The following is an 11,732-nucleotide window of genomic DNA, read 5'->3' on the forward strand; positions in this document are numbered from 1 at the left end:
GTCCTTACTCTGTAGTCAGAACCGCGCAGAGGGCCCGGCCAGGGGGGTGCTCTGCCCTCCACTCCCCTCCTGTGGCAACCCCCTGCCCGCACCCCTGCGTGTCCACTGCCCACAACAAGGGGCGTCTGCTCCTGGGGGGGCCGGAGTGGGGTACCTCCTCTACAGTGAGTTCTGTGCCTCCACGAGTAGGTTCGTTTCCCGTCACTGCTGCAACCAATGTCCACAGACTCAGTGGCTTCAAACAACACGTATTTATTCTCTTACAGTTCTGGCGGTCAGAATTCTGAGATCAGTCTCACTGGGCTAAAGTCAAAGTATCAGCAGGGCTGGTTCCCTCAGGAAGCTCTGCAGGGAGCATCCATTTCCTTGCCTGTTCTAGCTTCTGTGGGTGCCCGCATTCCTCAGCTCTGACCCCCTCCGGCTGTATCTCCTACTTCCTCTCTGACCTCCTGCTTTCCTCCCATAAGGATCCCTGTGATTACATGAAGCCCACTGGGGTAAGCTGGGAGAGTCTCCTGGTCCAAAAATCATTAATGTAATTACATCTGCAAAGTCCCTTTTGCCCGATAAAGTAATGTTCACAGGTTCCTTGGATAACAACACAGACATCTCGGGGGGCCACTATTCAGCCTACTACAACTAGGCTGCAGAACGGACCACCTCGCCCTCCAGGTATTTCAACGACTGGGTGAAAAAGGCTGGGGCTTTTCTGTTTTGGGTTCCGCAGGGTCCTTCCTAACCTTGTATTTCTAAGGTCTAGGCTTCACCGACCCTCCCTTCCAACCAGAGAAACTCACTGCGAGGTCTCCTTGAAAGTCAGGTGCCAAGTCTAAATCTAAGTGCTGGTGAGGGGTGCAGGGCCAGCCAAGAAGCCCCCGAGGGTGCCTGCCTTCAGCCCACACCCTGCTGGCCGCAACAAGCCCCTGGCCAGGAAGGGACACAGAGAAGGGTGTGGGGCCTGCCGAGGGTGCCGGGGAGGCCACGGGACATGTGAGGCCGGCTAGGACAGTGCACGGCGGCCAGAGCTGAGGCGTGGCTGCAGTGCTGTGGGAGCAGAGAAGAAGCTGGGGGCTGTGGTTCCGGCCCACAGAGATGGTACAGGCCGTGGCTGGGAGTGGCTCTGAAGTCGGTGAGAGAGCATCTCTGCCCCGTGGCATCTGGGGGCAAGGGCCTCACCAGATAAGTGCAGCTCCAAAGTCCCAGGCACTGGGCTTTTTCTTGGTACCGAGAGCGCGGTGGGGGCAGGGGCGGGGCAGCGGCAGAGCGGGAAGGCAGGCAGCCTCTCTTGCTACCTCTTCTCCATGTTCTGCATCTGCAAGCTGAGGGATGTGAAGCTGGCCAGGAGGTCGGTCACTTCATCCACCTGTGGGACAAAACCAAGGCCCCGTCACAGGTGCCACGACAGGCCCAGGTGTCTCGGCCCCTAGATCTCCAACCCAGGGCCACAGACGTGGAGGGTAGGCATGGCCTCTTGTCCCAGGGCACATGATGGCTTCACTGTGGTGACTAGGGAACAGCGGTCCGACCGATAATCCTTGACTCCAGGTGGTCTCAGACTGCCCCAGAGATGAGAGCCACAGGGCATGAGGAGCTTCAAAGGAAGTGGACAGAGTCTTTGAGGTCCACAGTGAGCTGCAACCCCCCAGCCGTGGCCTCTCTCTACGGGAGCGGCTAGCCGTGTCACAGCAGAGAGGGACTGGCCCCAGGCTCCTGCCAGGCGCCGGGCCGGGCCCCGCAGCTGCCGCTCACCTGCTCTCTGGTGCTCGTCATCTGGAGCCGGGTGCAGAGGCTGTCCAGCCGTTCCCGCTGCTCGTGCCGCCCCAGGCGCTCCAGGTACTCCCTCAGCATCTGGATGATCTGGAACGAGGGGCGGGGCTGAGCCGCTCGGGTTCCAGCTTGGCGGCCCCCAGAGCGCTGCCGGTGGAGCAGAAGCCAAACGGGGCCGGAGTGAAGCACCCAGGAACCCTCGGGCTGGAGGCAGCGCCTGCCCAGCGCTTGTTTGCTGCTGTTGGCTCAGCACGAGGGGCACTCACCTGCTTCACCTCCAGCCGCACGGCCTCCAGGCACTGGGAGTGGCCTTCCTGCAGGATGTTCAGCTTCGACTTGGCCAGGTGCAGGGGCGTGCGGCCAGCCCGGTCCAGGGCATCCACGCGGGCCCCTGCGGGAGCAGGCCAAGGTAAGCACAGAGGGCATGAGGGCAAGGGAGGAGGGCAGAGGGGAAGGGAGCACATACCTCCTCGTAGCAGGGTAGTGATGACAGGGACGTGGTTGGTGCAGGCCGCTGAGGAAGAAGAACAGGGACCTGAGAGTCCAGGACACCAGGGCTTGGCCCTGCGTGCCCGTCGGGAGGGAGCAGGACTGTGACTCCCAAGTGTGTCCGCTCGGGTCACACTTCCAGAGACGGCATCCCCAAGGCAGCCATGGGGCGGGTCCAACTCCCTCCCCGTACAGCTAGGGAGACTGAGGCTGGGAGATGGGACCTGCCTCACCGCGAGCCACAGTGTGGGGCAGCCACGGGGCAGCCACAGGACAGCCACAGGCTGCAGGCTCACCTTCCCTAGCAGAGCCCTGCTGATAACGCAGCTGGGCCCAGGGAGTGGGCCCCTGGTGACCGAAGGGGAAGGCCAGGGGACACAGCCTGGGGGGCCCCCGGGGCTCAGGTTCTCCCCAGATGACAGGAGCTCCTGCTGGCAGTTTGCAGGACCCCAGGCTCTCCTTCAGAGGAGCCCACCTGTGCTGCAGAGAAAGGTGCGCTGGAGGCTTCTCAGGCACTTACCCAGGTGCAGTGGCGTGTTCCCCAGCCCATCTCGCTGGTTGGGATCAGCCCCGTGGTCCAGGAGCAGCTGCACTGGAAACAGGAAAACCCACGAGGAGCTGTTGGAGGACGTCTATGGACTGGACCCTAACCCCCACCCCTAACCTAGCTAAAGAGGCTTCCTCAAAGTGTGGGACACTGAAAGCAACATGGTTCTCTATGTTGTTTTGTTCATTCATTCAGTCGTTCATTTATTCATTCGCTCACTCCTTCACTCACAGAGTTTATGTGCAGGACTCTGAGGGCCAGGGACTGAGGATTCTGGGAGAGCCTTCTGGCCTATGCAGGACTACGAAAGGACTGAGCTTTTAAGCGTTAAAGAAAGTTCTTTCAATAGCAGTGGCTGCTAGTGAAGGTTCTCAAGGACACTTTCTGTTCTTTCCACAGCCAAGTGCCACAGTGGGAGTTAGGCCAATAGCTGATGCTGATCATCCCCCTCCCTGAGTCTCTATGCCACCTCTAGGGTGGGCTGTGGTGTCGCCAGGGGACATCAGTTACCCAGATGAACATGCAGGTAGACTAATGCATACGATGTGGCCAGGCTGAGCCGCACACCATGTACAGAAACAAATGTGAGACGCATCATAGACCTACATGTGAAAGCTCTAGTCCGGCTTGTAGAAGAAAACAAGACTATATCTCCTTGACCTTGGAATAGGCAAAGATTTCTTAAAGAGGTCACAGAAATGTCAACCATAAAAAAGAAAAGATGGATACACTGGATTCATTAAAATTAAGAACTTGGGTTCATCAAGACACCACTCAGAGAACAAGGCAAGATCAGAAAAGTTAAGTCATTTATATCTGATGAATGATTTGTATCCAGAATATATATAAAGAATTTCTACAAATCAATAATTAAAAAAAAAAATACAACCAGGCAGCTTGTTTTAAAACGTGGACAAAGTTTAAAAAAAATAAAGATAAAATTAAAATAAAACGCGGACAAAAGACTTGAACAGGAACTTCACAAAAGAAGATACAAAAATGGCCAATATGTACAAAAGAGGCTACAAAAATGGCCAATATATACATACTCAACATTCGTGGCCACAAGAGAAACGCAAATTAAACCACAATGAGATGCCACCACGCCAGAATGGCTAAAATTAAAAAGAGACAGTACCAGGCACCAGCAAGGCTGGGAGAAAATGTGGAACTCTTACACTGCTGGTGGGAGGGTACACTGGGACAGCCACGAGGGGAAATAGGGTGGAAGTACGTACTAAAGCTAAAGGTACTCGTTCCCTGGTGAGCCACAACTCCACGCCTGAGACAATATCTAACACAGTTAAATGCTTATATCCACAAGTCACAGGTACAAGAATGTTCCCAACAGTGTATTCATAAGAGCCCAAACCTGGAAACAATATAAACGTCCATCAATAGTAGAACGGGTGAACTGTGGGACATCACACAACGAAATACCATCCAGCAAGAAGAAAGAAGAAACTCCTGATACAAACACTCAGGGATAAATCTCAGGGATGTAAGTTTGAGTGAAAGAGAATACAAAAGAGTGCATACTCTATGCTTCCATTTATGTGAAATTCAAAACCAGGAAAACTCATCTATGGTAAACAAGGTCTACACAGGGGTAAGGACTGGAAGGGGCATCAGTAGGCTGCTGGGGTGCTGAAACTATTCTTTTTTCTTTTTCTTTTTTTTAAAGTAGGCCCTATACCCAACATGGGGCTTGAACTCATGACCTTGGGATCAAGAGTCACATGCTCTACTGCCTGAGCCAGCAGGGTGCTCCTGAAAATATTCTTTTTTTTTTTTTTTTTTAAGATTTTATTTATTTATTTGACAGAGAGAGACACAGCGAGAGAGGGAACACAAGCAGGGGGAGGGGGAGAGGGAGAAGCAGGCTTCCCGCCGAGCAGGGGGCCCGATGCAGGGCTCGATCCCAGGACCCTGGGACCATGACCTGAGCCCAAGGCAGACGCTTAACGACTGAGCTACCCAGGCGCCCCCTGAAAATATTCTTTATCTTGATCCGGGTGGTGGTAATGCCAGGGCATACATGGAGAGTTCACTGTTTATAAGTTACACCACACACGAAAAGGACTCTAAAAAGGGGGAAGGAGGTTTGTCCTGCTGGTGCCCTTGGCCCTGAGTAAATGTTGCCTGAATGTCTTGAAGGCCTGGCCCCAACCCTGGCTGTGCAGACGCAGATCTTCCCCCAGCACCTCGGCCAGCCCTGTTCCCTCCCTCCTGCCCAGGACTCACCGATCTGGTCGTTGCCATTGCAGGAGGCGAAGTGCAGAGCTGTGCGGCCCTTGTCGTCAGCTGCGCAGGGATCGGCGCCATCTTCCAGAAGCTGCTGCACTGACACCACCAAGACAGAGGGGCGGGGGGACAGAGAGGCAGTGCTAGCTAAGCAGCGGCCCCCAGGGCGTGAAGAGGGATGCTCAGGGGCACTTCCCGGCAAGGCATTGAGAAGGCAGGGGAGAGCTCTTCCCGCCTGGATGCCAAGACAAGGGACTTGTTCTCCTGAGGGCATGACTGAGGACCACAGATTCTGGCTGCTCGAACTCTGAGTCTAGGGACAGAACATCATAGAAGGGTCTTGGCCCTCAGAGTCAGGAGTTCTAGCGTCACAGAAATCCCTAGCACAGACTCTGGCCTCACATCCACTTGGATACACATCCATTCCGGTCGGACACAGCTGCCTGAGCTGTTGGGCGAGGCCTCCTTTGCTCCTGGGAGGTGGCCCTCCAGAGAGGCCGGAGTGCAGATGTGGGGCCGCACCGACCAAGTCCCAGGCTCAGCTGAGCAATGAGGACAGGAGTACGTTGCCAACAGCATGGGGCAGTGGAAAGAGCTGGGCTGGGAGTAGGAAGGCCTGAATTTGGGTCCCAATTCACCAGCAAATGGGAATAATCGCCCTGCCCATCTCCAGAGCTGCTATGATGAGAATAATGGATGTGAAATGCCTTCTCTGCAAAACACGGAGCCATTATAAACTGTGAGGCATTACGCGCCACATGCGTTATGTCCAACTGAAATGTAGAAATTGCTGCCAGACATCATTTTAGAGCCACCAACAGTTTAGTCTCCGCCAGCAAATCTCTCAAGGACTCCAGACAAAGCCCAGAATCCCCTCCTCCTCTTTCTCCTCAGGCTCAGGTGGCCGCTCCAGCTCCCGCGTCTCCTCAGGGCCCTGTTCACCCTGCTACTCTAACGTGAACAGGCTGTGCCATTTTAGGGCATTGGAGCGTACGTTGAGCACCAGCCTGGCACCAGGCACCTGTCTGCTAAGCCCCCTGCCCACCCAGCCAAGCATCGTGTCCATTTCACAAACCAGGAGAAGTGTCCCATTCTGTGAAGGGCCCCAGGTACACTCACCCAGCTACCAGGAGGCAAAGCTAGGAATAGAAACCCAGGCTTCTCTAGCTCCAGAACTTCTGCCTCTCCAACTAAATACATAACTTCAGTTTTTCTGGGGGTTTTGTTTTAGAAAAATGGTATCACTTTATATTGTCTCCAATTATATCGTTTTGTTTATCTTAATACCTAGGATCAAGATCGGACTTGTTCAGCTCCATGAACGCTGTTGACTGATTGAAGAAATGAATAAAGGTGGCAGGAAAAGGTTTATGAGAGTGGAAGAGAAAGAAGAGCTTCCAGTCAGTTCAGTACATTCACCAAAAGCTAGCCAGCCAAAGAGATAAGACAAAGCTAAAAGAGTCCCCTCTCTGTTAGGACTTGTGCAGTTAGTCTTCTTGGAAAGCACTTCAAGAACTCATCAAAATATGCACACCTTTGGACGTGATAACCCCATACCTAGGAAATTATCTTAAAAATGAAAAACTGGGGCTCAGTCAGTTAAGTGTCCGACTCTTGATTTCAGCTCAGGTCATGATCTTAGGGTTGTAAGATCGAGCCCCACGTCAGGCTTCATGCTGAGCATGGAACCTGCTTAAGATTCTCTCTCTTCAAAAAAAAAAAGAAAAAAGATTCTCTCTCCCCCTTTCCCTCTGCCCTCCCCTCCAAACGAAAAACCATTGTGCAAATATATGACTAACTAAATAACTTTTGCTTTGTTCCTCTGAAGGCATAGTGGGCATCCATTATAAATTGTGGTTATAACTGGAGAATGGAATTATAAGGTAATTCCTGCTTTTCACCTTATAAGCTTAAAAAAAAATCATACAGCCATGTATTCATTCTGTCAATAGGGAAAAAAAGACGTTTCCCTTTTGAAAAAAATGAATGGTTACAAAGACCATGAAAAGTTACGCGGGATACCAAATTGTGTATCCGGCACAGTTTGCAAGCCCATTTCTCTGCATAGGAAAAAGGACTAGGATAGTCACCAATATATTTACAGAGATTAGTTCCTGTGCTGATTATGGATGTTTTTCTTGCATATTTCCCTCATCTCCCAAACATTTTAAATGTATATAATTTTCATATATATGAAAATATATTATGATTTAACAATAGCAGGGCATCAATTTTGTGTCCATTACAACTGCTTAACTACACCAAAAACCCAACAAACATGCAGAGAAGGAAAAGGAAATGCAAACCATAAGAGAAAAGGAACAGAGCCTAACCCCACAGCCAGGGTCACCAGCTGAGTCCTGCAAGAGGCTGGTCAATCTGATAGCCATTTAGCTTTGAACATGGGTGTGTTAGAGACTCTGACTGGAACATTACAGCATTTCTGTCAAAACACTGAAACCACCATGTGAGTACCTGATTCAAGGTGAACTAGGCTTTCTGTGGAAGGGAAGTATAATTCAAATATTCTCCGGCTACACACTAGAGATATTCAAAAGAGAACACTTATCATTTTTCCTTGAAAAGCTATCTAGGTTGCTGTTCAAATATTCCAAAATATTAAAGTTCATGGAAAAGAGACCAAAGTGAAGAGAGCTGGGGTAAGGGAACCATTTTAAGGCCCACATTTTAACACCCAGCCCCCTGAGGTAAATGACTTCCTCTCCACGCCAGCTGTAAATGGGCTCTCTGATCCCACGGCTCTCAAGCGACGCTCACGTCTTCTCTGTTGACCGTAGCACACCACCACCACCAAAACAGAATGATGTCCACTTGAGGTAGGTAGGATCACGGCCCCCAAGATGTCCATGTCCTAATCCTCAGAGTTTATTGGACATGTTACCTTATGCAGCAAAGAAGACTTTGCAGATATGAATAAGGTTAGGCACCTTGAGCTGAAAAGATCATCCTGGATTATTCAGGCCCAAACTAATCACATGAGTCCTTAAAATCAGAGCACCTTTCCCTGCTGTGTGAACCAGAGACACAGCAGTGTGAGGACTCAGTCAACTGTTGCTGAAGATGGAGGGAGAAGACTATGAGCCACGGAGTGTGAGTGGCTCCTAAAAGCTGGAAAAGGCAGGGAAACAGGGTCTCCCCTAGGGCCTCCAGAAAGAAATGCAACGCTGCTGACATCTTGCTTTCAGCGTGGTGAGACCTGTGTTGGATTTTTGACCTCCAGAAATATGTGCTAAGAAATTTGTGTTGTTTTAAACCACTACGTTTGTGGTAATTTGTTGCAGCAGCCCTAGAAAACTCGCATCTGGATAAAATTACAAGTTTTCCCCTAGAACTTGTCCTTGTACCTCTGATGTTGCTACTGTCCTGTCAGCCAAGGAACGCTGGGGAGCAACAACAGAAAACCAGAGTGGCGTCCTGCTGGGAGCCCCTCCCATTCCTGCCCGATGTTCTGTCAACTGAACAAGTTTGAGAACCACTGACCCAACTACCACAAAGCCTTGGGGAGCAGTTGAAGGTGGTGGCTCTGTTCCGACGGGCTCTGCTGGCAGCTAAAGCTGACTGTCCATTCCCAGGAACCGGAAGTTCTAAAAAGCTTCTACCCTGCTGCTGGCTGCCAGGGATACAAAAGCAGACATGGTCCCAACATCAAGGAGCCCACAGAGTGATCAACACTATGACATCAGGAAGTTCAGGGTGACAGAAAAGCACGGGAAGAGTAAGCATCTAAGCCAGACTTATCTTTTGCGAGACGATTACAGTTATAGAATATATACAATGAGCCTCGTCCACAGGGTGAGTGGGCATACTGAATTCAAGCACTGTCTTCCCAGGAATGGGTTGCCCAGATTTTGCTTTCCCTAACCAGCCCACGGAGTTAGACCTGGCTTTGCACACTCACCTGTTTCCACATCGTTGGCATTGGCCGAGTCCCTCAGCCTCTTCAGAGCTGTAAAGAGAGGAAAAGAGTTCCAGTTAAAAACAAAATAAAACAGTCATGATGAAGCTGAAAGTGGATGGCTGCCTAGTTAATCCACAGTTCACCCACGACAGCATCTAAAGGGAAAGAAAGGCACCAGGATACGAGAGACACTGGGAACAAGGAAAGACCGGAAACGTGGCAGAGCTAGTGAAAAAAGCCACATTCTGTAGCAAATCCTTCAAGGCCTTTGGAGCCAGATCTTGGCTCTGCCACTTATAGTAGCTGGGTGACCTTGAGCAAGTGAGTTAACCCTCCTGGGCCTCAGATTTATCATCTGAAGAAAAAAGAAAAAAAAAAAAAAAAAGCTGAGCCCTGCCCTAAGAGCCCGGAGTTGTAAAAACAAAATGAAATGTTTAGATTGAAGCTCTGTGTGAGTCGGTTACACGGATAATCTTAGATTCTCCAAAAGAGGCCATTCCCAAATAACTTACTTAAATTTGGTAATTCCTAAGCAGAAACGTTTTTCTACTACAATGACACTACCTCTGTATTAGCGGCTAATAGAGAACAATGCCTTTGTCATTGAAGCAATGGTCAAAATTGCAACCCAGATACATTTAATGATTCCTTACTTTTGTATAGCACTTTATGGTTTATATAGCACTTTCAAAGTCTCATTTAATTTCTACAGCATCACTAAGATATGGGTGGAATCACAGATAGTCCTAAAGGGGACACTAAAAGGCCCCATTCTTAAATCTTTCAGGGCCTTGGTTTCCATGTCATCCACAACATGTGAAAAACAGTACAGTGGACATCAAAGAACAGGAGTTTGAGTCTGGCAGAGGTGGGTTCTGATTCCAGCACAGCCACTTACTAGCTCTGTAACCAGGAGCAAGGCAATCTCTCCGAGCCTCAGTTTCCTCTTCCATATAATGGGGACAGTATCTGGATCTCATTGAGTTACTGTGAGGATTAAAAATGATCACATACCACCCAACAGTGTTTGGCACACAACAAAAGCAGAATAATCGCTACGGATTCATCACCTTACTTAACTCTGGCAACATCCCTGTAAAGCAAGTATTGTACTCATGTACAGACGAGAAAACTAAGGCTGAAAGGTTCTACAGTTTGCCTGAGGCTTCAGCGAGGTAGAGGAGTCCAATCCCGGTCTGTGCATTTAAACAAGTTGGTAGAACTTGGCTACAGGCTCTGGCCTCCCTTCTCTGATAATAAAAGCATTCGCCAGTACCCCAACCTTTTTTTTTTTTTTTTAATCTAATAAACGCCTGGAGTCATGAAAAGTTTCTATTCAGGAATTACCAAGTGCTTCAAGACCGTCTCTTTCACATTCACGGTCCTTAGCCGCTCTACATCCTGATTACTACTAAAAGGAGACTCAGGGGTCACTGTGGGCCCGGAGCTCAGTCGTGCGACGACCCCGTCCTGGTCGGGGTCGGGGGAGGTCAGGGCCCCGCCTCCCGCCGCGCTCCTCACCGTGCACCTCCTTGCCCGTGGGCCCGAGCCGCCGGTGGGGCCTGGCGGCGCGCCTCAGCCGCCCGGCGGGAATCTTACAGCGCAGCTCATCGCGGGGCTCCGCGTCCTGCTGCCACAGGACATGGAGGTAGCGCAGCGGGGACTGGGCCCCGCCGGACGCCCGGCCCGGGAGGCCCGCGCCGCCGCCCAGCGCGGATCCGAAGTCCGCGAAGGAGAAGAGGCCCTCGGGGCCCGTCAGCGGCTCCGGCGCCACGGCGCACTCGCCCTCCGAGCTTGAGTGGCCCGAGCGCGGCTCGTCGTCCGCGCCCCCGGCGGCGGCTGCCATGGCAACGGCTCTGCGCGGGCCTGGCCGCGGGAGCCTCGTTCCCGACCGACCAACCGACCCGCTTCCTCCGCCCAAAGCCTCGCTGTCAGCGGGCGAGCGGGCGGGTCCGGCCTGCAACCACGGCAACCGAGCGAGGGGCGGGCTCCCGTCTCCAACAGCCAACCGGGCGTAGTTCGGGCGAGAGACTTGAGTTCCGGCAGCATGATTGACGGACATAAGAACCAATCACAAATTTGAACCGCCCACGCCCTCGCCGTACGTCCCCACCGGAGCCAATAAAACAGCTAAGTTTATGACACTCTCTCTCTCTTCCCCCCACCATTTCCCCCACCGGGTCCTGGGAAAGATAACGGGCAGATACTTTAACCAATAACGTTAAGATGATCTGCAGCCAATCACTAAGGAAAATGAAGAAGCCGCACTATAGGGGTAAATACAGATACATTTTAAAGCAATGAACGTAAAAAAAGGACTTCCTGATGGGACGTGCATAGTGTGACCAGGAAAGTGAGGGTCAGACTCGACGCTCGCTGAGGTGCTCACAGCCCTATGGGAGAGGACGGAGCCGCAAACACGGAAGGGTTCCGTGCGCAGTGGATGAGCTTCGCAACCCCTCTGACAGCCAGGACCCCATAAACACTTCTCTAAGGTGGACAAGGAGGACCATCCCTATTCTACAGATGAGGAGTTGAAGCAAGAGAGACAAGGGACTTGTTATGGATGCCCAGCTCTCTTTGGACCAGGGCTTTTGTCCAGGAGAAGTTCTTCCTTCTCATTCAACCCAGTAAAAATATAATCTTTCTCTGACAGTTGAAAACCACTTTCAAAATTTGTAGTGCTCTCAGAACACCACTGTGAGGTTTCTCATGGTGCTGTATGGAGACAAACGCTGTTTATTTGATCTCCTCTGCCCCGTAACA

At 51.4% G+C, this 11,732-nt stretch overlaps 1 protein-coding gene across 3 annotated transcripts; it reads right to left on the reverse strand.

The window, feature by feature from the left end:
• Positions 1-213: 213 nt before the first annotated feature.
• ANKRD54 (ankyrin repeat domain 54) lies at positions 214-10,876 on the reverse strand. Of its 3 annotated transcripts, none has more exons than XM_032416757.1 (8): positions 10,488-10,876; positions 8,967-9,014; positions 5,048-5,146; positions 2,777-2,848; positions 2,234-2,281; positions 2,034-2,158; positions 1,750-1,857; positions 214-1,363 (listed from the first exon to the last, which is right to left on the reverse strand). In XM_032416757.1, the coding sequence occupies exons 1-8, from the start codon at positions 10,810-10,812 to the stop codon at positions 1,289-1,291; spliced, it is 900 nt and encodes a 299-aa protein (XP_032272648.1). In that variant the 5' UTR covers positions 10,813-10,876; the 3' UTR covers positions 214-1,288. The 3 variants fall into 3 exon arrangements, with proteins under 3 accessions (XP_032272648.1, XP_032272649.1, XP_032272647.1); XM_032416758.1 differs by having other exon boundaries at positions 5,048-5,141; positions 10,488-10,873; XM_032416756.1 differs by having other exon boundaries at positions 2,034-2,281.
• Positions 10,877-11,732: the final 856 nt, after the last annotated feature.

The sequence above is a fragment of the Phoca vitulina genome, unplaced genomic scaffold (assembly GCF_004348235.1).
Source record: "Phoca vitulina isolate PV1807 unplaced genomic scaffold, GSC_HSeal_1.0 scaffold19, whole genome shotgun sequence".
In the NCBI taxonomy this organism is placed as follows: Eukaryota; Metazoa; Chordata; class Mammalia; order Carnivora; family Phocidae; genus Phoca; species Phoca vitulina.